This window comes from Saccoglossus kowalevskii, chromosome 10 (genome assembly GCF_978046115.1).
Source record: "Saccoglossus kowalevskii chromosome 10, keSacKowa6.1, whole genome shotgun sequence".
Lineage (NCBI taxonomy): Eukaryota > Metazoa > Hemichordata > Enteropneusta > Harrimaniidae > Saccoglossus > Saccoglossus kowalevskii.
The window spans coordinates 13,630,312-13,658,250 of NC_140650.1; the positions used below are offsets into that span (position 1 = coordinate 13,630,312).

Genomic DNA, 27,939 nt, shown 5'->3' on the forward strand with positions numbered 1-27,939 from the left:
TTTTAAAAATTCGTTTTCATTTTCAAAATTTATTTTCAAAATTAATTTTCATTTTAAAAATTTGATTTCATTTTTATAATCCGATTTCATTTTTAAAATCCATTTTTGTTTTCAAAATTCATTTTCATTTTTAAAATCGATTTCATTTTTAAAATCCATTTTTGTTTTCAAAATTCATTTTTAAATCCGATTTCATTTTTAAAATCCATTTTCATTTTTAAAATCCGATTTTATTTTCAAAATTCATTTTCATTTTCAAAATCCATTTTTGTTTTCAAAATCCATTTTTGTTTTCAAAATTCGTTTTCATTTTCAAAATTCGTTTTCATTTTCAAAATTCGTTTTCATTTTCAAAATTCATTTTCATTTTTAAAATCCGATTTCATTTTTAAAATGCATTTTTGTTTTCAAAATTCGTTTTTAAAAAGCATTTTCATTTTTGAAATCCACTTTCGTTTTTCTTGACCTTTGAACTCTAGGTATATATGTATTTTTCATTTTGAAGCAAAATTTCTATCAGAATTTGCTGAAAAGTCACTGTTATTTCCTACCTATCGCATTAACTTTAACATAATAATTGTTTTTAATGACATTCTCATTTCGATACGATATTCGATTTGTGTTTTCAATATCATTTAAACTTTCAATTTCAAAATCCATTTTCATTTTCACTTTTTAACCTGTGACCTCGCCCTTTGACCCCACACCACGTGACTAAAGTTTGTTAATCGGCATTGATCCTGGCACTGATTTCCGTCATTGAAGTTTTCATGGTAAGGCTACTTTGCTCACTTTTCTCCAGTCTAGAACTTATTTAGCCCTTGTTCCGCGGCGTTTCGGGGTTCATAGAGGGTTCTTGGCTTAATCTGTCGGCTTACAACGTGACTGCAGCGTCGAGTGCATTTGTGGTCCGGCCAGTACACCGACGGCGCTGCCTTGTACACCCTACTCGGTACCACGCAGCAGAACCACGGCTATAACTTGTTCGAATCATAATTATATCTCTCATTTTAACTCCATTGATCAACTAACATGGCTGACCGCGCTCGAGGAAATGGACAATTGTGCTCTGAATGTATGAATGTATGTTGTCGTATGTAGTTACCGTCAAATTCTTTTCATCAACTCGATCTGGGTTCAGTGTCTTTACATAGCCCAAACACAGCTGTTATACTTTGTCACCGTTATTACAGTTCGTTAGGACATGTATCCGGTGGAGATTTACCTTCATCCATTTGTCTCAAAAATTGCTATTACAACTTCAGGGCAATTAATTTTTCACAAATGTTTGTTTTTATATGTGAAGTGCAAAAATGAGCAAGAGAACGAGGTATGTGACAACATTTAATTTTGAATCGCACATGTAGTAAGAGTCTACCCATGTTCACTGACGTCTGCAATCTGCCATATTTTAATTGGCAGAACCTGATTAGTTCCTGATAGAGACGATCACGTGTTACGTGGCTGTATTTAAAATATTGTTTTATTTTGTAGTTATAGTGCACCAATAATAGAAGTAGTATACAGAGTAATTGTCTGCACTAACATGTATTAATTATTTGCTGATATTGTTGATCTTGTAAAGTGTAATAATTCTAACTTTAATATAATTGCAATAAAAAACCCTTGAACTACAAATTGTAATCCCTCTAACGGTGTTTCCCACAGGGACCCAAGTTCAAATCCTACCTTAGGCTGAACTTCAAAAGGTTGACCCCTACCCTGGGTGGGTGCGCCACAGACTCAATGGGTAGGTCAAGGTCCGCAGGTGCTTGTGTTCGACCGAGCCTAGTCGACGCCAGGATAGTGCATCAAAATTGCCATTTGACAGAGAGATGGCCACACAGCCCTGCCATGTGGTCCCACTTCTGTGGCAAAATGCACTACTGGTATGTGTCAGCACTAGCACTTGCGATTTGCACATACAAAAAAAAAAAGTCAGGAGAGACATTCAATTTCCAGAACTATCGTCTGGCACAAAAATATATTAACAAAAAAGAAAGATATGCATTCTACTTTTTGTAATACATGCAATACTATATGGCAGGATCACAGCTCAGACTGGTTAGGGAAAGCCATATTCTGTGATCCGAAATAAGAAAACAGAGTATCTGATAACATATTTTAATAATCAGCTTCAAGATGTAAAAATCAGGGTCACTGGTGCCCCCTCTTAGCTTACACTGTTTCAGTGCATAAGTATTAATACTATTTTTGACTCCCGTGTGCGAAGCACAAAAGGGAGTCTTTGCAGTTACCCTGTCTGTATGTCTGTATGTATGTATGCATGTTTGTATGTATGTCACTTTTTTTGTTCCACCGTTATCTCAAGAACCACTAATCAAATTTTGGTGAAACTTGGTACATAGATGCTCTGAACTAGTGCGCAGAGTTGATTAGGTTTTGGTAAAAATCTATGAATATTAATTACCTAATTTGCATGATAATTAGCTGATTTTTAGCTGTTCCAAGACTGTTCCACTGATTTTTGAAGAACCACTCATTGGATTTCAATGAAACTTGGCACATGGATGCTCTGAACTAATGCGTAGATTTGATTAGTTTTGGATAAAAATCTGTTAATATTATTAATTACCTAATTTACATAATGATTAATCAATTTTCGGCTTTTCCACTGATATCTCAAGTACTAATCATAACATTTCAATAAAACTTGGGACACTGCACATACCTGATAGTTTTTAGGGTAATATATCAGTACATATTAATTACCTAATTTGCATAATTAATTAATTTTCAGCTTTTGATATTTCGAGTAGTAATGATCACGTTTCAATGAAACTTGGTACATAGTTACTTGAGGACTGTGCAGAGACCTAATTAGTTTTTGGGTAAATATTTGTGCATATTAATCACCTTATTAGCATAATTAGTTAATTTTCAGCTTTTCCACTGATATCTCAAGTACTAATCATAACATTTCAATAAAACTTGGGACACTGCACATACCTGATAGTTTTTAGGGTAATATATCAGTACATATTAATTACCTAATTTGCATAATTAATTAATTTTCAGCTTTTGATATTTCGAGTAGTAATGATCACGTTTCAATGAAACTTGGTACATAGTTACTTGAGGACTGTGCAGAGACCTAATTAGTTTTTGGGTAAATATTTGTGCATATTAATCACCTTATTAGCATAATTAGTTAATTTTCAGCTTTTCACCTGATATCTCAAGTACTAATCATCACATTTCAATGAGACTTGCGACATAGATAGTCTAGGACTATGCAGAGACCTGATTAATTTTGGGATAAATAATTGTGCCTATTAATTACCTAATTTGCATAACTAGTTAATTTTTTGCTGTTCTATGATGTCTAAAAACCACTCATTGGATTTCAATGAAACTTTTAAAGAGTACCCATCACATTTCAATGAACCTAAGACTATGCACCATATTAGTTTTTGGTAAATATTTATGCTTCTTAATCACCTAATTAACATAATTATTTACGGTAATACTGATATCTCAAGTATTGATCATCACATTTGAATAAAACTTGGTACATAAATTCTCTAGAACAATAGACAGTCTGATTAATTTTGGGTTAAAATCTGTTCATATTAATTTTCTAATTAGTATAATAATTAATATTTTTTTGGTTCTAATCACATTTCAATGAAACTTGGTACATTGTGCAGACCTTATTAGTTTTACACTTAAATCTGTTCATATTAGTTACCTTATTTGCATAATTAGTTTTCAGCTATTCCATCAATATCTCAAGTATAAGTAATTTTGAATTAATTTGTAATGTGTCTCCAAAACTCTCAGCACACGGGAGTTCTTTCTAAGCTTTCTTTGATTTTTCATGTAGATACTTGGGATAAAATAAGGGAGAAGCAGCGAAAGCTGAGAAAAGAAAAGACTACTAAATGTCCTCAGGCAAGTAGTATTAATTTTCTCCTATAATTCTCAAAGAATTTTGATGTACCTAGTATTGTTCAAGCATTTTTACTGATAGTTTGCTGATTGTCTGTAGCACTCTAGTATAATGTATGAATGGTATAAATACTGGTACAGTGAAGGATGGTGTGTGATTTGTGAGTGTTAATATATCCTTTGGTAAAAAATATTATGGTTAATTTTGTATGAAGTTTACCTCTTATGATAGCTGTATAATGGATGAAGGAAATAAAGTATGAGGTAGTTCTCTTGTTCTGACAGTAACAAGTATAAACGTTTTTTGTGATCATGGATTATGATTAAATAGAATTTAGTGGAATTAATTGTCATCATCATATCTGTTGTAAATTGTTTGTGGTTACAATAATCCCAGTGGATCATTCAAACGAATGTGTTGTTGAACAGGAAGTTTCACACTTAGTTTCCTACAATAATCTATCAAGTCATCTTGGGTAATGTTGAACATTTTTTTTTTTGACTCATTTTTGTGAAGCACACAATGGGAGTCTTTGCAGTTAGTATTCTGTGTGTGTGTGGGGTGTGTGTGTGTGTGTGTGTGTGTGTGTCTGTCTGTCTGTCTGTGTCTGTCTGTCTGTCTGTGTCTGTGTCTGTCTGTCTGTCTGTCTGTCTGTCTGTCTGTCTGTCTGTCTGTCTGTCTGTCTGTCTGTCTGTCTGTCTGTCTGTCTGTCTGTCTGTCTGTCTGTCTGTCTGTAATAGCACCAGTTGCATGTCTTTATCTGCAACAGTTTGCAGATAAGAACATGCAACTGGTGCTATTTTGTTGTCTTTCAAGATATATGACCAAAATATCAGGTCATCATACATGGTCATCATTCCATTTGATATTTACACCATAGCTACTTGGAAACCACTGAGATCATTGCTTGCAGACATAATAGAAGCACATGTGCACTTCATGCCTCCATTACTTTCAGCACACAGGAGTCCTTTCTAAGCTTTCTTTAATTTGTATTATCTTTCCCAAACTGGAGAGCTACACATGTAGGTAGGTATTGAAATTGCTTTGTTATTGTCTTTGGCATAGGCACTTGGTTGTTACCAAGATGAGGCAAATAATTTTAATTTGATTTTTCTCATACTTAAATGTGTCATAAATTATACATTATGAATCAATTTGTGTGCATAATATATAATTACTTCAAGATCTTGCTGAAAATGTTTCCTGTAATCGCCATTAAGCTATTGACAAAAATTCGGTTTGGAATATCAAGATTTTGTTATTATATTTTTGGCAAATAAACTTTAAATATGGTGTTTTAAGTTGTTTTAGTAACATCCATATTCTTAAAAGTTTCAAAATTGATATATAAAGTAATGCGAAAAATGCACAAAGCATTTGTTATAGTGTTTTTGCTACATTTTCATTGCAGTTGCTGACAGTGACTAAACTTGTTTTTATGCCAGAGAAAAAAAAATACAAAAAAAACGACACTTTAAAGCAGTTGGTAAGATATTTGTATTCTATTGCTCTATATATCATTTGTGGTTGTTTATTGACGTCAATAATTCACAAATAATTGCAGCAGTTACAGTTACTATCGTACATAGAACAAATAATACTTAGTTAGATTAGTTAGGGATTTAGTCAGTATTTTGACGATGCTCAAAATACAGAAGGGAATAATCTCACCATAGTTCAAGCTGCTTATATAAGTGTTGGTATTTTGATAAATTTGTTTTTTTTAGTGCGAGGTTTAAAACAGTGATCTGTATTGCATTATGAGTATCTATTCATCATCATTTCTAATACTTGCCTGGGCTTGCAGCAATTTTGTTCCTAAAAAACACTGAAAATAGTAACTTGAACTTGTCGCTAAACATTTCTCAAGCCTGGGCAAACAAAGTCGAACTTGGTATGAACATCACATATGTTGAGTTATGTTTTTAATTCTCAAACATGCTTTGTTTTGATGAACTATGAAAATGTTGTTCATTTTTGTTTTATTTGAAATAACACTGTATTTTAACATATCAATACCGATCTTGTCTATCTACATCTTTAATCGTGTCACACAGTCACTAAATTGTGGACAGGGACTATGCCATTGACAATAACTTGTTTGCACTGTAATTTCAGGGAATTCTAATCTAGTTGAAAATAGTTATTTTCACTAAAATTAGATAATGTAGATTCACATCAGATACCCTGCAAATGTATTTATTGTATAAAATGCTAATACCAAACACCATATGAATGTGTTTATAGTTAATGTTATTCTGATGTGAGTCTCTTTTATAGATGGAATTCAACAAACCTGTGACAATAAATAATGTAATGTTAGCATGCTTGACTTTCTTCAAAGTCCCAATTTCCAGGAAAAATGACTGTAAATTGCTTGGAGGGCCAAATGGTCCTGAATATAAGGAAGATTCCCATATATGGAATAAAACAACATTTTGCTTCTACTGTCCAGTAAGTGTATTTCTGATATTAAAACAAATCCTTAGTTAACCAAAATAACTACCTGTTGGATTATTTTGCTACCGGTATTTGATGTATTAGGCCTGTACCAGAATTACACTCAGTAGCTCATTAAATTATTTGTGCAAATGAATTTGCCTTGTTAATTAAAACATTTTTTATGTATAATATATTTGAAACACATACGCTCATTTTCTGATAAAAGCTTACAAAGATATCAAAATTACTGGTGGAAAAAAAGTCACCAGGCAATATGTAATATTTGCTAAATCCTTTTAAATTTATTTAAATTTTGAGGATGAAGATGGTGATGCTGATAGTGATGCTCTATCTAGTGAACCAAAGTAGGTTGTTCTCATTAGTGCTAAACTCTTTCTGACTAGTTTTTAATACACAGTAAAACCAAAATAATATTTCATGACTTGTTCTTCTGTTTTTGTCTGTTTTTTAACTGTTTTTGTCCCATCATTTATATAAATAATCCAAGATGGCTGACTAGCCTCTGAAAGCAGTGTAATCTCATTCAGATACAAATTGTGATATGATGCAAATGCTGCATCTTTCAATGACTGTTTTTAACAACCCTATGTCTATTACCATGATGGCAAATTAACTTACAATACAATACAATACAATACAATACAATGTTTATGCAGTATTTTTTGTTATAGAAGTCTATTTTCTGACCTATCTATGCACAATAGTATTAGCAGTATTCCAAGTAGCCATAGTGGTGAGTATTTGTTATGTATATTAGGTGAATATATTGGAACAGTTATAGGAGTCTTCACTATTTACACATTGTCTTGGACAATAATGGATGAAATACTGAGATACAGTTACCATGCAATAATAGGCAGTGCAGAGTTCTTTATTCCAATTATAAATGTACATGCAGTGTTAGCTTGTTTGTTGAATTATGCTTCAAAATACATGCATGTTTATCAGTGTAATAGAATACATTGTTATTCACAGCTTCTAGTCAACTGAAACATTTGGCAGATGTGCCAAAAGTGAAGTCAGCAAAGGCCAAGGTGTGTAACCTATTGTTGGTTATTAAAAAGTAGCTATATAACAGTAAATTAGCTTACGTAACAGGTTAAAATTCAGTCTATTTCTAAACAGAATTTTAAGTGTATATGTCTATTATTAAATAGTGCACAATCAAAATCTGATGAGATCATGGATAAACAGGCTGGAACAAAAAGTAGCAAAGTTTTATTTAATTATTTAAATTAATATGCCAAACAAAGTACAGGATATAACCAACAAGGTAACCTGTGTTCATAGACGCGTTTATGAGTCGACCATGAACAAAAGACAATTAAGATGTTAGTTCGCACTAAAACATAAAGTACCTTCACTTCAACACCTCTGAATGTATCTAATTTCATTGAGTTGTGATGAGCTCTTCTTGAGATAGTGAGGAACAGCCCAAGATATAATAATAGTTACCTAATCATTAAGAAAATTAGATAGGTTATTTGCATGTACCGGTACATGCATTTGCACTAAAACACCTTGTCTGCACATTTTTCTAAATCGTCTGCGTACCAAATTGCATTTGAATATACTCTGGTGAAACAGCCCGGAGCATCCTGAAAATCAGCTAATTATTATGTGAATTATAATCTTGCATATTCCTGCAGGTGGAGGTCAGTGGTAGGCAGTCAACTTCTGGTAAGTGCAAATTGAAATCAAAGGTACCGGTACCTCATAAGAGGATATCACCATATTTGTCTATTAGAAGCGAATATATATAGAAAATTTGTTATATACCTTGTCATTAAAGTATTACTACTTTTGACCTGGTGACACCTTTGTATTTGTTAAAAGGAACACATTGAATTACTGATGACATTGCCGTTTTATCCAACTGATGTTTCTATAAATTACTATCTGGAAGGCAGTTTTAATATCATTGTTTTTTTAGTACTTATTTATTGTTTTTATTTATCAATGTTGCTTTCCTTATTTCTAGAATCATCAATTTTTTTGAATGCACAAAACAAGAAGGGATTGGAACAAGGAGGGATGTCTTCAGTTAGTGTGGCGACATTGCTAAAATTTGGTCAAAGTATGGCTTGTACTGCTTTGGAGTCTGGTAAGTTATTGCCTGAATTAACATTTCTCAAGTAGCTCTAATTTGTTAATGCATAATGTCATGTCATCAGAGTTTCAATCACATCAAATGCATCCTTCATGTTGCATGTAATAATAAAACCATGGGTAATATGTTGGTATTGGGTAACATTTCAGGTTTATTTACTGATTATGATTTTTAACACATTGTGCTAATCAATTGCAGTCAGATTGCCTGACATGTGTACCTTTCAATAAAGTATAAACAAGATTGGTTGGTTAATTAAGTGGACATCAAATTTTACATCTTCAAGCATTTTGGAAATTATCATAAAACCACCAATACATGAAATATCACTTTTAAAATGAGTTTGTTTTTCATTCTGTGTTGTTAGGCCCAATCATAAAAGGACAGCTACTTTGTTTTAAATACAGTTCATCTAGTGCATGTAACTGGGATGATATACCACACACAATTTCATTCCGCAAAGGAAAGTTACTTGGTAAAGGTAAATGCGAGAGGCATATAACTGTCATATATTAGAAAATGATTACCTGAAATCAGGCAATTATGTCCTGAAGCATCATTTCGATGATCGCATTCAAGCTGTGTATGAAAGCTTTTCCCAGGAACAAGGAAAGAGTTTTAAAGATGTCAGATTTATAATGGCAAAAAGAGTAAGGGTGTAAATGCATGTTTATACTTAATGTTTACGTTCTTTTATAAGTATGGAGTTTTTTATTATATTTAAAATATAATTATTAATCAGTTTTTAGCATTTTCAATCAAATTTCTATAATGGTTGAAGCATGCACTTTCTAGATATTATTTTTTTATTCATAAATTTACAGACCAAAATACATACTGATCATTTAATTTTAGTTCATTTACATATTTACACTAGTCATTCCAATATCTGTGCATGTCTTTGTTTCTGTGTTCCAATGTTGACAAATGGTACAATTGCTGGTTGATTTGAGAATTTTCAGTACTGTTATTGAAATTTGACTCTTTCCTCTCTTTAGTGAAAAAAAAATTTCCTTTTATTGTTATAATATGGAGCATGTAGAAACTCAATACTAATATGAATAACACTATCATACTTGAATCTTTATCCAATGCAACTAATATCCAGAAAATATGAGAAGAAAAAAATCTAGTCAATATTTGAGATTTGAGGAATGTAATTTACATTGTTTTATCAACCTAATGTTGACAGACAGTAGTGTAACATTGATACATCATTCTTCAAGAATGAAAATAGATAAAAACAAAATTCCACTATCTCTAAATCTTTAATATACAAATAACTAACAGATTTTAATAATTTTCAGTTGTTTTTTTTTCAACTATTTACCAATTAATTTAATGTATTTTTATTTTTTCAGAAAGTCCAGACTCAAATGCTTGGAAATATGCTCTGCAAAGTTTTTAAGAAAAATGTACCACCGGAATATGGCGAAACTCCATGGTTAGTTCAAGTTAATCCCAGTTCAACTAGTATTTTTGACTCCTGCAAAAAAGGGAGTCTTTGCAGTTAGTGTGTGTGTCTGTCTGTCTGTCTGTGTGTGTGTGTGTGTGTGTGTGTGTGTGTGTGTGTGTGTGTGTGTGTGTGTGTGTGTGTGTGTGTGTGTGTGTGTCTGTCTGTCTGTCTGTCTGTCTGTCTGTCTGTCTGTCTGTCTGTCTGTCTGTCTGTCTGTCTGTCTGTCTGTCTGTCTGTCTGTCTGTCTGTCTGTCTGTCTGTCTGTCTGTCTGTCTGTCTGTCTGTCTGTCTGTCTGTCTGTCTGTCTGTCTGTCTGTCTGTCTGTCTGTCTGTCTGTCTGTCTGTCTGTGTCTGTTCCATTGATATCTCAAGAACCATACATTGATTTTTAATGAAACTTGGTGCATAGATTTGATTAGGTTTTGGTAAAAATTCATGCATATGAATTACCTAATTTGCATGATAATTAGCTGATTTTTAGCTGTTCCATGATTGTTCCACTGATATCTAAAGAACCACTCATTGGATTTTGATGAAACTTGGCACATAGATGCTCTGAACTAATGCGCAGATGTGATTAGTTTTGGGTAAAAATCTGTGCAATATTAATTACCTAATTTGCATAATGATTAATAAATTTTTGGATTTTCCACTGATATCTCAAGTAGTAATCATCACATTTCATTTGGTACATAGTTACTTAAGGACTGTGCAGAGACCTGATTAGTTTGGGGGTAAATATTTGTGCATATTAATCACCTTATTAGCATAATTAGTTAATTTTCAGCTTTTCGGCTGATAACTCAAGCACTGATCATCATATTTCAATGAGACTTGCTACACAGATCCACTAGGACTATGCAGAGACCTGATTAGTTTTAGGGTAAATAATTGTGGATATTAATTACCAAATTTGCATAATTAGTTAATTTTTTCCATGATTGTTCCACTGATATATAAAGAACCACTAATTGGATTTTAATGACACTTTTATAGAGTATTCGTCATCACATTTCAATGAACCTAGAACTATGCAGATACCCAATTAGTTTTTGGTAAATATTTATGCTTATGCTTCTTTGATTAATTTCTGTTTTGACACATCTTAAAATGAGACAATCTTTGGGTCAGGTCTATTCGTGTGGTCACCCGCAAGTGTGTTCAGAATTGAATGTCATTGACCCATCTATTAAAACTTGTTATTGTGTCCATGCCAGTATCTCCTAAATACAATTACTGTTTATTAAATCCTTGAACAATACTAGAATAGCAAGAAGTACATCTACACCACCATTTTTTGCTGATTCGATTACAGTATATATGCATGACCGTTGGATAATTATGATGTAAATGTGTTGTTGTTGGTGGGCATGTCTTCAACAGGCACAATCAAACTATTTTCTTGAGGGTGACCTATATCTTATCTTGGGATTGTCTATTACTTGACATGGTTACTGCAAAGCTCTATAAGACAGTGGAGCTTGTATGTAAGCGCACATATTTCATGTTTATTGTGTACATCTTGTCCTTACAGTGTTGTCCCATGTTATCTGCTAAAAGTTGATGATGACATTGTATATTACACACTTGAAGAATTTATTCCTGGAAAATTCATCAAATATCTAAACAATAATGGAATGATCAACAATTTGCTTCCATTTGATATGGTTGACAAGATGGCTGCTTTTGTTCATTGGGCATATGCAAAATACAGTGGGAGACTATTACTAATGGATTTACAAGGTAAATATTTTAAATGTTTATGAATATCCTTGTATTTTTGGTGGATAAATGCAAACTTGAGTGAAACTTCTTAGGAATTATTTACCACAGATATATAAAGTTTGTAGGTTATTATAATTACCTTTTAAAGAAAAGGCTAGTTTTGATTTTGTATTGGGATCTAAAGTATATTTCCCCCATTTCTATGAATGTAGAATGCGATTATTGACCAATTGGATACTGTCTCATGAACTTTGGTTTGTGTTGTAGACTAATTATTGACAATGGTACATGTAGTAATGATGATGAGTAAGTTGTGGAGTAAATGATTAGCTATTTTGTATAGTTACGTAGGACTACAAATGCAAAATATTGCCAAATATTTTCTACTATATATCAAGTTCTAGAGTACTTTTGTCTATCATACTATAGTTCAATAATGCTCTTATTAATGACATACAATTTTGCAGGTGTTGTCTATACCTTAACTGATGTTGCTGTTGCTACTTGGGATTTAGTTGACAGTGAAACACATGATTTGTAAGTATTGTAGCCTTATTAACCTTTCTTGTGTAATTAAATGTAGAAAGTATATTAAATTATTATTAAATTTGTGTTAGAATTGTTGGTATATTTCCTTTTTTTCCTCAGTCGTATTAATCTTTTTAGTCTAGTGTGGGTGAAAAATACCCAACAGTCCAGGGCAGTCAGTTTATTTCCAGTACAAAGAAGCATTTCTAAGCTGCTTTTAAATATGAATTTTATTTTCATCACCTCTGAAAAATAGCATAAATATTGATTGGTTTCTGTCCTTCATTAATCAGTCTTATACACTGCATACACAGTGTACAGAATAGTTTAAATTCTACTAATCATAGTTTGTGTTACTATGTTGCATTAAATTAGTTCAAAGCTGTTTATGGATTCACCATAGTAACAGATGAATTTAAATTGTTTAGAATGTTTAGCATTTTAACTAAACTAAAATATCATAAATATGGAATACAATTTTCTAACCAGTTACTTGTCAAACTGTAAGTCTAGTCACCATTGACACACTTCCATTTTTTTATGTAAACATAATTATTTTTCCTGCTAAAGTTTTACATATATTACAGGTTATTTGGTATGGATAATATTTCAAGGGTTGCGATTGTTGGTTTTTCAAAGGAACATGTTTGCTCTGACTATTGTGCTTATTTAAATCTGCCTGGTAGGTTGAGTTTTATTTGTAGTCATTTGTTATGAATGGGAATACATCAAAATCCAATTCCAGAATTGATACTATTTACACATTTATTGTTTGTGTGCTTGTGCATATTGCGTTACCTGAGGTCAACAAACCAAAATGTAGGACAGATTTTGAATATTCCAAACATGCACAGTTTGCAGTACATTGCTTGTCATAAAAAAGACCCCCACAATTAAAAGTGCCATCATCCTTCAACTAACTCGTATCAGCCTCCAAAAATGTGCATACCATTCTGCCTAAGCTAGTACAATGTACAATGAATACGGTATGCAAATTATGTTTGGCTATAGCATAATATTTTTTATTGTTTGGGGGTTGGAAAACGGTCAAAGCCTTATTTACTGCGCAAAGCACACGTGTACAATCTCTTTTTCAGTTCATTTTCTCTGCAAAAATCATCGTCCAACTGATAATCTGTTTCTCAACTGTCTTAAAAGCTGTTCCAAATATGCTGCTGACTTTTTCAGCAGTTGCCTGTCCATTGTTCTTTTGACATTTTTTATTTTTCGTACCCTTGCCCATTGATAGGAATGTTACACATAATGATTGATATATGGGGTCCTCAGCCTACTCTTCACATCTATTGTTGATGACATGTCTTGTGGATTGGTTTTACGTCTTTACATCTTGGACTTATTCTTTTTTTTTGCCATATTTCAACTTAGATGCTACATGCCCAGTAAATAACTCTTATGATTTGTGCACAATTAGGATATTATACCATTTTTGATTCAAAATTGTTCACTGTATATTAATATATAGTATAGTAGATAGTATATTACCAATACAAAAAGTCAAAATTGCCATACATCATAGTTTGAGTAAATACGGTGAAAAATTGTATGTAGCGTTACAATTGATTATGAAATGTATTTTTTTTAAGCTATGGAAGAGTTATCTGAGAGTATGATAGATGATGAGCTACCAGAGGTAAGTTTTTGACTCCCGTGTGCGAAGCACAAAAGGGAATTTTTGCAGTTACCCTATCTGTATGTCTGTATGTCTTTATATCTGTATGTATGTCACTTTTTTTGTTCCACCGTTATCTCAAGAACCACTAATCAAATTTTGATGAAACTTGGTACATAGATGCTCTGGGATAATGCGCAGAGTTGATTAGGTTTTGGTAAAAATCTATGAATATTAATTACCTAATTTGCATGATAATTAGCTGATTTTTAGCTGTTCCAAGACTGTTCCACTGATATCTGAAGAACCACTCATTGGATTTTGATGAAATTTGGCACATGGATGCTTTGAACTTGTGCGCAGATTTGATTAGTTTTGGGTAAAAATCTATGAATATTAATTACCTAATTTGCATGATAATTAATTGATTTTAAGCTGTTCTATGACTTTTCCACTGATTTTTGAAGAACCACTCATTGGATTTCAATGAAACTTGGCACATGGATGCTCTGAACTAATGCACAGATTTGATTAGTTTTGGGTAAAAATCTGTTAATATTATTAATTACCTAATTTACTTAATGATTAATCAATTTTCGGCTTTTCCACTGATATCTCAAGTACTAATCATAACATTTCAATAAAACTTGGTACATATGTGTCCTATGACACTGCATAGACCTGATGGTTTTTAGGGTAATATCAGTACATATTAATTACCTAATTTGCATAATTAATTAACTTTCAGCTTTTGATATTTCGAGTAGTAATGATCACGTTTCAATGAAACTTGGTACATAGTTACTTGAGGACTGTGCAGAGACCTAATTAGTTTTTTGGTAAATATTTGTGCATATTAATCACCTTATTAGCATAATTAGTTAATTTTCAGCTTTTCACCTGATATCTCAAGTACTAATCATCACATTTCAATGAGACTTGCGACATAGATGTTCTAGGACTATGCAGAGACCTGATTAATTTTGAGATAAAAAATTGTGCCTATTAATTACCTAATTTGCAAAATTAGTTAATTTTTTGCTGTTCTATGGCTGTTGCACTGATGTCAAAAAACCACTCATTGGATTTCAATGAAACTTTTAAATAGTACCCATCACATTTCAATGAACCTAAGACTATGCACCATATTAGTTTTTGGTAAATATTTATGCTTCTTAATCACCTAATTAACATAATTAATTAATACTAATATCTCAAGTATGGATCATCACATTTGAATAAAACTTGGTACATAAATGCTCTAGGACAATAGACAGCCTGATTAATTTTGGGTTAAAATCTGTTCATATTCATTCTCTAATTAGCATAATAATTAATATTTTTTTGGTTCTAATCACATTCCAATGATTTAGTTTTACACCTAAATCTGTTCATATTAGTTACCTTATTTGCATAATTAGTTTTCAGCTATTCCATCAATATCTCAAGTATAAGTAATTTTGAATTAATTTTTAATGTGTCTCCAAAACTCTCAGCACACGGGAGTTCTTTCTAAGCTTTCTTTGATTTAACAACTTTCTGCACATCCAGTGAAAGAACTTCCCAAAAGTGTTCATGTAGTGCATACAAAGCAATAAACAATTACTAGGTTAATGAGATTGACTTTGCTTACATAATAAAAAAGAACTACAATGAGCTACTCACTCTTATCAGTGGTACTAGCTAACAGGCGTCTCCTTCCGACATTTGTCAATATAAATTGATCAACACAAAAACAAAATGTTTCCAGCTGTCCAGTGTTGAACATCTGTCAGTTTTACGTAATAATAATAATAATAATAATAATAGTCTTTATTGAAGTCGTATCCTAAAAATGGACATAGATCTAAGTACAATAAAGCATGGTTGTCATTCCATGTCAGAAACATTCACGAGATACACTAGTATAAAAAAACTAAACTAAACAAAACTAAAACAACAAACTTGCCCGAAAATGGGTTAGAAATGCAAATTAATAAAGTAAATGTTAGGATTACTTATTTAGATATCTGTGAGACAGCTGTTTTTTTTTACTTTGCTTTCTCTTATGTTGAAACATTCGTATGTATATTTTGGTAGACATTTTAGCATGACAGTATTTTTTGTGCCTAGTATTTTGATAAAGCTTGTATCAGTGTTGCCCTCAGAACACTGTCTAATTGTGTTGAGAAGGATCTGTCTTTCACGTTTGTATAACTGACATTTTAACAAAAAGTGCTCTTCATCTTCAATATCATTTGTATTGCATACAGGACAGCTTCTTTCAGTAATGTTAATTTTATGGTATCTGCCCATTTCAATTTGTAAAACATGTGCGCTTAATCTTAGTTTGGTCATTGATGATCTGTGTAGTGGGTTATTTACTGTCAGCAGATAATTTTTAAGTCCAAATTCAGTTTTTAATTTTCTATAAGTACGTAGTTTATTTCTGTGGTTAATACCTTTATTGTCATTATTTAGAGACTCCCTACTGTTTGTTTCAAGTGTTGTAGTAATATTATTTATTAGGTATTTGTTCTCATTAATCTTTCCATCTTCCCACTCATGTTCCATATTAAGGTCTTTGAGAATTGTTTTAATATAATTGACCCAATTTTTGGCTGTCTGAGTTATCCATATGGATTGCCAATCTGTATGCTTCATTTATGAGGCTGTTTTCAGGCATATTACGCAATCTCAACCAATATTTAAACATCTGTCTGATACATGTAGTTATTAGGGGGTATCGTTCCAATTCTAATAAGCAGGTTTGTGGTTCTGCAGTTTACCTTCAGTATGTACTTGCAAAATTTTAAGTGCATTTTTTCCATTGGTGACAATAAGTGCATCAGATAGTTTTTATTTTTACCTTGCCCGTACCATCAAAGATGGCAGGGAAAGGTATATTAAGGGAAAGATTTCTGTCCGACGTTGTCGTCGTCATCTCCGTCGTTGACGTTAATAATTGTTATTGTGTGCATAATAACTTTACTAATTCTATTCCAAACTTCATCAAACTTGGTCATCATATTCATCAGTATAAAGTCTTTCCTGGGTTTGAACAACAGATGTCCTGTATGAAAATATCATGCAAAAATTGAGAAAATCTGATAAAATATTTTTACTATTTCCACTTGACTGATCAATGGTGATACACATCAAAGGTCACTGATCTCAGTGGAAATATGCATTGTTGTATGTGTTCAATGAAGCAAATCATTTATCTTGTAATAATATTCTTGGTAATGTATCTCCCAAATCCCATGGGAATACTATACTGGGTTTCAAAACTAACTCGTGGAGAGAGTTGTTGCACAGTTTGATACACATTTGCAAACCTACCAATAAAATATTTACAGAAAACAAGATGTCAGAAAATCAATATAAGCACTGCTATGAACTGGGTGCCAAACTTTGATCAAGATCTGAACTTATAGAAAATCTGTTTTGTTCAAAGTTATCAAATCAAAAACGATACATGAAAAAAAAAAAAAGCAAAACGCTGCATCCACATTTAGAAAAGAAAATTGTACTGAAATATATGTATTCTGTATTTGACAAACAGTTCATTCGACAAATGAAAATTCACAGGAATTTGTTTCAGCTATTAGAACAGAATTTTTATTATACTAATTTAAAAACGCACTTCAAAAACAAAGACTGCAGTGTTTGAAGATGTAGATTCTCAGGAGGCAACACTACTGTTGACTTCTCTCTCCACTGGACACCAACCAACTATTTAAGTTGATTTGCATACAAAGCAGAGCTTGCAACCAATCTGATTAAAATCTGATGTAGTGTACGGGCTTTAATTATTTTGGCTATAAACTTATTTTAATTTTATTTTTTATTACTTTTGTTATTAATGCCCTTTTATTTTATTTTATTTTATTATTTTACTTTGATTTTGATTTTGTGATTTTTTTAATTCCGCCCTACCTACATCTGAGCCGATGCCTATGTAACGAGATTTCAACGAGACCCACTATCGACGATTTTAGTCAACGAATCACAGACCTCCTTCTATGGCGCACATGATGACGTCACCGGGCGGAGTCGGGTGGCAAACACTCAAATAAAATGGTGGATTACACCGACGTTAGCGACCGAGAATAACACGGCTTTACGGTAAGTTTATCATTGTCAAATGCAACGAAAGTCATTTTGATGTTAATATTGTGGCTCGAATGGTTCGACTTTAGATCGTTATTTTGCATAGTTATTCTGGGAGTGACGATTTTGTTTCCACCGTTTCGACCGAACACTAGTGTCTTTTTCCAGTCGCCTGCCATGCCCTGGAGACGGGTGATGTTTTGTTGAAGATCGGGCCAACATCGTCTACGGTATTGAAGCCGTAGCTGTAAATATTCATCAAATTGTATCAACATTTTGTACATTATGCAATAACTCTTTATTAAAGTAATTGAGCTGATTTGGACTGGAATAAAATATTTTTTATTTGGAACACATCGCAATTGATCAGGAAATATTTGTTTGCTCCAATTTTCTGCGTCGATGCCGTGGGCCGGTGACCGTTATACAATTTAAAATCAGTTTGCATTGTTTACTATAGCTGTTTACAGTGTTCTAATCATTACGATTTACTTATTTTTTTGCTTCCATTCTATTATGCTCAGTGATGTAAAATTGAAGCGATGACTGAATGAACGAACCTTGGCTGGCGAAGATGTATCTGGAAGTGTACATATTTGTTGGAAGTGAAAAAAATATTCAATGTAATGACAAAAATTGTAAAATGCTGTGGAATTTCTTTTGCAAATAAAAATATACTAGCAATTTTCTATTAATCGTTTATTCAAGTGGGCAAAATATAATGTACAGAAAGATTGCCCGTAGAGTATCACTACACTGAAAAGTAAGCAACCGACAGCCTGTATAAAAGGGGGACTGTGATTGGCTGTTACTTACGCGAGATTTGAACGGGACTTACATAGGCGTCGGATCAGATGTAGGTAGGGCAGAATTAAAAAAAAATCACGAAATCAAAATCAAAGTAAAATAATAAAATAAAAGGGCATTAATAACAAAAGTAATAAAAAAAAAATTAAAAATAAGTTTATAGTCAAAATAATTAAAGCCCGTACACTACATCAGATTTTAATCAGATTGAGCTTGCAACATGATAGCTATTCATAGAGGGTGTTTTTTTTTACTTTTCATATAATACAGTAGTCACACAATGAATATAATAAGGCAGCTCATATTTGTCTCAGTGAATCGTTAATTTTTGACATACACCTGTACAAAATACTTGGACAAAAGCCACCTAAGATTTTCTGTTATCTTGCATGTTTTATGAATCTATACTGCAGCACTTTTTTTCTGTGATGAGGCATTTGTTTTTATACTAAAATATCTGAATTACTTTGAATAAAGCTGGAAATTATGTCCCTTAAAATAATTAAACAAATTAGGCACCAATGTTTTTGTAAGATATTTACATCTATCAAGGATATTCGGTAGACTGATCCCCCACTGTCAGTTCAAAGCCAAAACTTGTTTGTATTCAAATTTAATTATGACAATGCATATTTATGCTGAAACAAACTATGATAAAGGGAATAATATTATATAGCAAAGGGCAAGGTCACCAGAGTTCAACTATGTTTTGTTTACACATTTATTCACAAGGCTGCAAATAAAAACAACTGTTTAGCTTTGAATACATTACAATCGGAGCCCGAGAAAATTTGTGTTGTCATAGAAACTAACTGCATCATTTCCAATATTTCAGATCAAGAAATTTAGTGAACACCAGTGACAGTCAGCACTATAAAGACATGGAACAGATTCTACAGAAAAATAAACGTTATTTAGTTCTTGATAGTGTGCCCGAAGAACGCAAGAAATTATTATTGTCATATATTGATGATCTCAGTATGAAAGGACCCCCTCCTCCTCCGACAGCATCAGAGCCGTCTAGACGAAGTTCCAAACCATAGGAGCGATTACAAGACGACTACCTCTGCATACTCAACATGGAAGCATTGTTAGAGAGTTTGACAATCATGTGCATAATCCAATGAACATTGCAGCTGATTGGTTGTGGGTTTTGATTATCCAAATTGCAGTGAAATTTATTCCTGTGCAAAATACACTACAATTTGATTATAAAACAATAGACAAACTTTCAACTGGATATATGCCAATAGATGCTTTTCTATGTTGTTTTCCTGTCAGAAGGTGGGTTCTTAATTCTCAATATTGTTTGCTGCTGTTTTCCAGCCCCATTCCGTTAGATGTGTGTGGATACCAAGATGTTGTGAATGAATGAATGAATGGATGAATGAATGAATGACTAAAAAAAAACTTTCTGATGATATACTGAAATTTCAGCAATCCCCATAACCATGATTTCCCATGTGACTAAACACAGCATGCATTATTCATAGTAAGACAACTTTTTATCATCACACTCAGGACCCTTGTAACTAGAGATGTTTGCGTCTGGACTTCATGTTAAATTCAAAAGTTGTGTATTTTTCATTCAAAATTCAAATTCCATGCTTTTTTAAAAACCGTACATGTATGTTCTTGTTGTGGGTTGTACAATTAAAATGTCCGTAGAGTCTGGCACTAAAATTTATTTTAACATGGCTCAGGTTAAATGCATATATTTTCAACAGTATTGTATCCACCATACTCAAATACAGGTATGTGATAAAATAGACATGCTAATGCCTTTAATAAGGATGCCTTTAATAAGACAACAAATTATTGTCTGATATCACTTCACTTGTCTCTGCTGAAAGCCCTTGTTACTAGGGTGATAGTGTTTTTGTATAAAAAAAACGTTGCAATTACATGTAAATGATTGGAACAATATTAAACATAAATGTGCTTTTTTCAGTCTTTAATGATTTCCTCAATCATGTTCACCCAATATGGATTTTTTTTTTTAATTTTAAAATTTCAATGTAAACAGAAAAGATGAGTTTGTTACTTTACTTGATTTGACCATTATTTCTGCAGGGGTGGCAGGATTAGAGTTTACAGGGCCAGATTATTTTTCTATTCAACAGATGATGTACCACTTTTTTTTCACAGAGGCTTTATGCACATTTCATGTGCTGTCGTTTCTTCCCATACATCTCTTTACACCCGCCCCTCCCAGAAACATCTACCCCTCAACAGAGTCATTCTTGTATTGCTGCATTGTACAAAATTTGAAGAAAAACAAAATAAACTTGTCAATTTTACTTTTGGATTCTTTATTCCTATAGTTATTTATAAATATTCCATAATAGTCACTACACAAAACATTTTTTCTTTTATTGCTGTATGTCATGGAAAATCTATGTGTCTAGTTTACAGTGCTTTTTGGTCGAGTGTAGGAATCCTGATACGTTGTTCTCATTGACCTTGTAGCACTGGATGATGAGAGAGGGCGCTGTAGAGGTCTGCACATGTTTGCTGCTGGTGCACGTGTTCCTTTGTAGTGAGCTTTACATGTTGATTCTGCAATGAATTTTGTAATTGGTGGCTGGTATTTTACTTGTAGCTTGTAAGACTTTGCAGGCCGTGTTCCTTCCCAGTTCACAAACTCGTTTTTATACTGAGTACTTCTTTCAAATGGAATACCGTCATCCGGCTTTAGGTTTCCGTCATGAAGGAATGGCTCTGGACGGCAACTGCTGGAGATTTTCGGATCAAAGATCGTTTTGGGATCAATAAAATTATCTTGATAGCTTGTCTTGTGTTCGTAATGACCAACTGGGTGTGTATATGTTTTACGCTGTGCCCAGCGAGGTTTTTCTTTTTCCTGTACAGGCCAAGCTTGATATGCCATGCTGTGTATGGTTGTTCCATCAAACTTCTCATCTAAGAAAGTTAACAGAAGAAAGATAAGTATGTAAGCAGTGTGCCCTATAACAGAACTTATTTTGTAAGAATCCTGAGTCAAAATGAAATTTACCAAAATCAAGTTCAGTCAGCTTGTGAACTGCTGGAAAGGAATCGATAAGTCTTCAAGAAAAATAAAATTGTTTGTGATTGTATCAGTGACTTTAGGCACAAACAAAAATGTGGCCCATGATTTCTTTCATATTTACACCTACTGAAAAGGATTATTTATTCACTAAGTTTTAATTTTACTTGTTTCGCTGACTGGAAAATGCGCTAAATAAAAACCCAGTGAATATGTAAAATTTAGCATAGTACATGTTACATTGTATCTAAATGATAAAACATTGAATTTAAAACCCACTGAATATGCTTAGTACTGGAAGAACTATATCGCATACAAAGCAACATTTTCTAGATTAGGTCTAATTGAAACAAAAATAGTACATGTACTGACCTGATGGCATGTATCTTTGTTCTGGTTTAAAACTTTTTTCTCTAACAAAGTCTTTGTGAGCAGTGAAATCATTTTGGAAAGTTGAAACGTCCTGGAAGATTTCTCCACTTGGTTTGTAGGTGTTGTCTTTTTTAGCAGACGGCCGAGGAGATACAGATTTATGTGTGTAGTCGGTAGTATGAGTGGTCACCGACTGGAAGGGGAGTTTGTCGCCATACTCTGTTGCTTTTGGCCTGATTGATTTGGCTCGTTCAAAATCCTTGTGCTCTTTGAAATCATCCTGTTATAAGAAGAACATGATTGTCAACAAACTTATTTCAGTGTGTACAGTATTTAAAAAAAAATGCAATGGAAAATAATTTATTTTTGTACACAAATAATTTTCAACATTCTATTTTATAACAATTCGTATATAGAAAAAAATCACTCTGGGGGAAAACAATTCTACACTCAAATTTGTCTAAAATAATTTTCAACATTCTATTTTATAACAATTCGTATATAGAAAAAATCACTCAGAAAACAATTGTACACTCAAATTTGTCTAAATAATTTTAAAACATTTTATTGTATTTAACAATGCGTATATAAAAATAGCTATCAGTAAAAATATTACCTGCATAGTTGTAGTGGCACTGAATTTTCCACGGCCATTATTAGTAAGATTTTCTTTTTGTTTGACAGTGGCAGGTTTGCAGGTGTCAATTTCAGATGGTGTCCATTTCGTGTAAGTCAACTGGTGGACCGTTTGGTGGTTAAACGATGACTGCTTTGACCGAACATGTTGTGGCTTGAATGATGCGGTCGGACTTACATTACGCCGAGTGAACTCCAAAGCGTAAGTTGTATCGCCGTTCATTTTAATAACAGGCTTTTGATACTTTTTCCGCTCAGGTTTTAGTCTCTGTTGTGTCTGTTGAAAATACAATAAAAGTTGTAATCAGATTTGATTTAATCATGTGGTGGCGCTGTTCTGTTTTTGTTTTATGTTGAAAAAATGCGCCACCAAGTACACATGAACATAGCTTAATGAATATCTGAAAATGATCAATAGTCATCTTACCTCGTGCTTGACGTACGTCATCTTGTGAATTGTTGTCGTTTCCATCGGAGTGTTCAATGCGACCGCACGACTCGACGGGCGAACCATTTCCGGCCGGGTTTGCGCCGGCCATTTTTGAAACTTCTGTTTATGAATAAAAAAACAAAGTATAAATGCATGTAGTGATTTCAGTCTGCATATTTATAAAAGTCTCGTCAATAGTCTGTTTTTACAATCGCATTCGCAGCATACCGATTCGTGCTAGCATACACATCCTCGACAAGGGATAACCAAGCGTTATGCTTCTGTGTTTTATTTGATCATCTAAAAAATTTACCTCCTCTAAGCACGGTTACTAGTTACTAGTGACCGTGCCCCAAGTTAGTGGTATGTATGTGCACAGTCACTCTACTAGGAGAGTGACTGTGGTATGTGCGTGTAAACGTTACACGCGATCATTATCTTTAATATTTTTATGACCATGAACCGACTCGGAGTAGCAAAACAATCATTGGCTCCATTCTTTGCGTTTGCTTTGCATGTAGCAATTGATTTTGTATGAAGTTTGGCACTTGCAAAGACTGGTCTTTGTAACATATTAAGTACACATTGACATAGAGTGAAAACAATTGACAATATACCTGCTTATATTCGGACAGTTGACACTGAGATACTTTAACCGGCGTGACAGCGTTGTTCTTATTGTGGGGACAGCGATGCTTTCTGTGATAGATGAAATGGATTACTTTCTCCGACATTAACATCAGAGATACATAACATAAACATTGAAGTTCTAATATTTTGCATGTTCGTGATGTAAAAGAACATGAACAAGAAATCACTGAAAACTTGCGATAACCGAGTATTTTAAACAAAACTCACCCACAAGAGCATATTTCACATATACACTTTTGAATCGCCATTGCGATAAAATAAATTAAATTTTTGGATGATTTTCCTGGAGCGTAGTGTTCATGCAATCGTGACCCACTACACCATAAAACAGCGATTGTGAGAAATGGAATGCGATTGTTTTGACACGACATTATCTGCGCCGATGCGCGTTCTAAATAGAATGCGTCTCGAAACACGCACACATTCTCCAAGTTTGCCGTTGGTGGCGTTTTCGCAGAACAAATCAGTCGACGTTTTGCCGATACGTGTTTTAGGTATTTGCCTAACGCAAAAGTACACGTAATTAACTGAAGACACGAATGCGAAAATAATGTTTCTTCCGAAATCAAATGTATTTAATGGTCTGCAAAAATAGTATCGTCGCCCATGGTCAATGAGTAGGGATCTTGGAGTCCAGTGGATTATATCCCCGATTATATCTGGTAACTTGTCAGTCTGCACTCATATAACGAACGAATGTACATTTGTATTACGATTGTTTCAGGGATAGCATTGAGTCGCTTTTTAAGTTAACAGACGTCTAATACAACTATTATAAACCACAATATGTCGCAATTATATTTGCCATACCAATCATCTAGGTATAGGCTCTGCTACCCACGATCTAGTACCTCTGCCCTTAAAATGGTGGAGGCGATCTAGTTCTTTTTCGTCGTCATCGGTTGGTCGACCCAAGGTTAGTCGTTGTACGTTACGCTGCCTTCTGATACACGGTGTGTGTTATAACGCAGGGACAGAATTCACGGCAGGAAGGGGACCTGGTGAGAAATTGACTGTATATATATATATATATATATATATATTTCTCAGATTTGTTCATTTGGTAACGAAATCTCAAATTTTGGATTTTTTGTGAACATTTTTGTTATTTTTATCAACAATGATATTTTCGACTTCTTCTTCGAAAGTATAACTCCAAATGCGTTCTAAGCAATCGTTGATACTGTCCATATTTGATTTGTTGTCTTTACATTATAAGCTATTTTCAGCTGACCGCTTATTTACTTCTAAACAATACCTTGTATTTTATTTTCTATGACTTATTTAAGAAATGCTAGTACATCGAAGTACTTTATATTAAAGTACATTGAAATGTTACTAATTTTGATCTCGCCCATGGTGTTTATGTAGTGGCCGAGGTATCGTGGTTACAATTACTGTCGTTGTCGGCTTCACCGTTATCGATTTTGTGGCCAGGAAAACTAAACTTATTTGTGTTCAATCTTTCCCAAACTTCACAATATTAGTTCAAGTTTGATATTGCTGGCATATTTCATTAGCATATCTCTTGTGACATTGATGAAATATGGATAATAAGCACTGTGTGTATTATTAGATGAAGGAATGAAGGTTTGCCAGACTGGCCCAGCCGTGTCAATTTTATAATTTTTTTTCTTAAATCATGGTCCGACGTGGAAGATTCTACAAACTAGTTCTGAAGGATTTAGCATATAAAACAATAACATTACTATGACTGGGCCAGTCTTAGGAAATGCCTGTATTTCTTCCCATTGTACTTGTTTTTGCTGCACTAACAATTCGGTTATTGTAACCAATGTAATATCGAATTTGGGGAGAAATAGACATACAAATATGTTACTTAAAAGTAGACAATTATATTTTTATATTATATTTACACAATAATATTTACAAAATTGTGCTTAATATATTGCTATAAATACTTTATTTTTTCAAAATTGAATTATTTTGTCCATGTTTATTTCATGTATGCACGAAATGTGTGATAATGTAGTATTGTGATGATAATAAAAAATATAGTGTTTATTCTGTTTGTGAACTTTCATGCAATTCATGTCATATTCTATAAGGGACAGCGAGATTAATGGTATTATTTCAAACGGGCCACGGAGTTATGGAATGTGCTCTACTTAAGGCATAGAACGTTATTATACAAGTAGTAATTCATATCAAGGGTTTGATTCAGTTTATTAATACTGTATTATATATATTTTATGTTCAAATGTATAGAATCCGTTCCCAGAGTTTTGTTGCTTTGACATCATATTCCATGCATCATGTTTTAAGGTTTATTGGAGAACATACAGTTATTTAGTTTATAAGGGACTGTACTAAATTATGACTTGTTCTACAGAATAGTGTTGGCATTCTACTAAACTGAAATTCCAGTAAATTCCCTGCAAAAAAACCGCCCCATCCCGAAAACTATAGATATTTTTGTTTTGATAAAATAAGTTGAGTTTTAACCATTAAGACACAAATTTAATCCTAAATCACAATATCGTTCACAAATCATGGACAAGGTGGTAAGTAGTTTTACTATCATGTTTATTTACAGAAGAAAATAGACAAATGTCAAGAATAACCTCATGTTTTAAAACATCATGACTCACAGTTTTTATGCAATTTCAAAGCCCCCGATTCACCCATATTCGCACCTCCTTTTTTATTTATTTTTTATATTATTTCTATGTCCTCTAATCCAACTTTTATATGCTTTCGTTAGATGAACCTTTTGAACCCTGCAGATGTATACATATTTTTTAAATAATAAAATAAAATGATTTAATAACATATTTTCCGGTTCACATAGACATTATAAACAATATTAGCAATGAGTGTGCAATCACTTTGCAACTGTCTCCACAGACTCTTTACAACATTACAGTTACCAAATAGGTGTTCTAATGTTTCTTCTTCTTTTTCACAGTGGGGGTGACTATTTTCCATTTATACAGTTTTACATAGTTGTAGAATTTTGTATTGGAATGCTCTAAGATCTGTGGAGATTGTTGTATTGAAAGGTAGTTTGAAAATTACATTTTGTTTTATCTCCTACAAATGTTGGAAGTCTTTGTCAATATTTGGCTCTTCAATAATGTTTTCACACAAAAATTTATACACCTTTTTGCTTGCCAGTGTATTAATTGCAGACTACTCATGGTATTAACATCATGAATGTTTTCTTTCCAGTCATCAGGTATTGGATAGATTAGGCCTTGTATAGTATGGTATTCTGTCAAAGTGATACCTTTTTCCCTTCCAATATCGCCAGTCATGAAAGTTTCCATAGAAAATCAATCAGGTCTATTATTCTTAATATTTTTTTTTCTTGCCAAACTTTTCAGATAGGTAGCCAATTTTTAGAAATCTATTGTTCCATAATATTTGTTTCAGATGTTGTTTGTGTAGTGTATTATGTCAAAGATGACCATTCCCGGATAATATCATAGTAAAAGGGTAGAATTTGATTTTTAAATTCGGATTCATCATAGTTGCAAAAAAAAAAAAAAAATGATACCGGCCAAAACCTCCTTTTTATTAATAGACCTCACCCGGCGTAAATTTCGACCCCCCCCAACTACAACTACTGTCTGTTTGAGTTTGTCCTCTGAACTTTGAATTCCCCCAACGTCAACCGAGTCTAAGCCCCAGCAGCAACGATTATGTTTCAACACCATTCAGAAGACATGAATCAATGTTTTGCAAAACGGGACCAGATAGCCTAATGAGGGCAGTATAACAGGGGTACAGTTAATTGTAACTGGTAGGTATCTAACGATGTTCTAACCATTTCATACTTGTCTGTGTAATCTGTTATTTATTTATTTATATAAACACTCGTAAACGTTCTTAAACTATTTCAATCACATGCAGAAATTATAAAAGCAGGCGTAAACATATTTTTTAAAACTGTGGATTTATTAAATTAAGCTAATTTTGTTAGCACTCGCTGAGCTAGGAGGTTGTGTTTGTTTTTGGAGACGAATTACATTGTAGTATGTCTGTCTAAAGTACTCACAACATGAAATGAGCGAGAAAATGAGGCTAGGGATAATAACTTTATTGTAACGGTATCTTTACAAGGGTTGTTGC

General features: G+C 33.0%; 2 protein-coding genes and 2 long non-coding RNA genes across 5 annotated transcripts; all 4 read left to right on the forward strand.

Moving 5' to 3' along the window:
* The first annotated feature begins 685 nt into the window (after positions 1-685).
* On the forward strand, positions 686-5,383 carry LOC146737879 (uncharacterized). 2 transcript variants are annotated; one of them, XR_014930770.1, is made up of 4 exons: positions 697-773; positions 1,307-1,330; positions 3,848-3,915; positions 5,328-5,383. It is a non-coding gene; the product is annotated as an uncharacterized LOC146737879 (long non-coding RNA). The 2 variants fall into 2 exon arrangements; XR_014930771.1 differs by lacking the exon at positions 1,307-1,330 and having other exon boundaries at positions 686-773.
* A 724-nt stretch (positions 5,384-6,107) lies between these two features.
* LOC144354123 (uncharacterized) lies at positions 6,108-11,615 on the forward strand. Its single transcript, XM_085504718.1, has 8 exons — positions 6,108-6,370; positions 6,677-6,723; positions 7,051-7,112; positions 7,355-7,413; positions 8,029-8,059; positions 8,361-8,483; positions 9,851-9,933; positions 11,480-11,615. Exons 1-7 carry the CDS (start codon positions 6,197-6,199, stop codon positions 9,895-9,897), a joined length of 543 nt encoding a protein of 180 aa, XP_085360844.1. The 5' UTR covers positions 6,108-6,196; the 3' UTR covers positions 9,898-9,933; positions 11,480-11,615.
* On the forward strand, positions 11,287-21,027 carry LOC144348672 (alpha-protein kinase vwkA-like). Its single transcript, XM_085504585.1, has 6 exons — positions 11,287-11,291; positions 11,480-11,688; positions 12,138-12,207; positions 12,786-12,880; positions 13,803-13,849; positions 19,563-21,027. The coding sequence occupies exons 1-6, from the start codon at positions 11,287-11,289 to the stop codon at positions 19,587-19,589; spliced, it is 453 nt and encodes a 150-aa protein (XP_085360711.1). The 3' UTR covers positions 19,590-21,027.
* LOC146737880 (uncharacterized) lies at positions 16,755-18,857 on the forward strand. The gene is made up of 2 exons (XR_014930772.1): positions 16,755-17,935; positions 18,445-18,857. It is a non-coding gene; the product is annotated as an uncharacterized LOC146737880 (long non-coding RNA).
* Positions 21,028-27,939: the final 6,912 nt, after the last annotated feature.

Coding starts and splice junctions, on each gene's coding strand:
- LOC144354123 (XM_085504718.1), top strand. CDS start 6,197: ATGGAATTCAACAAACCTGTGACAATAAATAATGTAATGTTAGCATGC. Junction 6,724..7,050: donor GCTCTATCTAGTGAACCAAA/GTAGGTTGTTCT, acceptor TTTTTGTTATAG/AAGTCTATTTTCTGACCTAT. Junction 7,414..8,028: donor TGAAGTCAGCAAAGGCCAAG/GTGTGTAACCTA, acceptor ATATTCCTGCAG/GTGGAGGTCAGTGGTAGGCA.
- LOC144348672 (XM_085504585.1), top strand. Junction 12,208..12,785: donor GACAGTGAAACACATGATTT/GTAAGTATTGTA, acceptor CATATATTACAG/GTTATTTGGTATGGATAATA. Junction 12,881..13,802: donor TGCTTATTTAAATCTGCCTG/GTAGGTTGAGTT, acceptor ATTTTTTTTAAG/CTATGGAAGAGTTATCTGAG.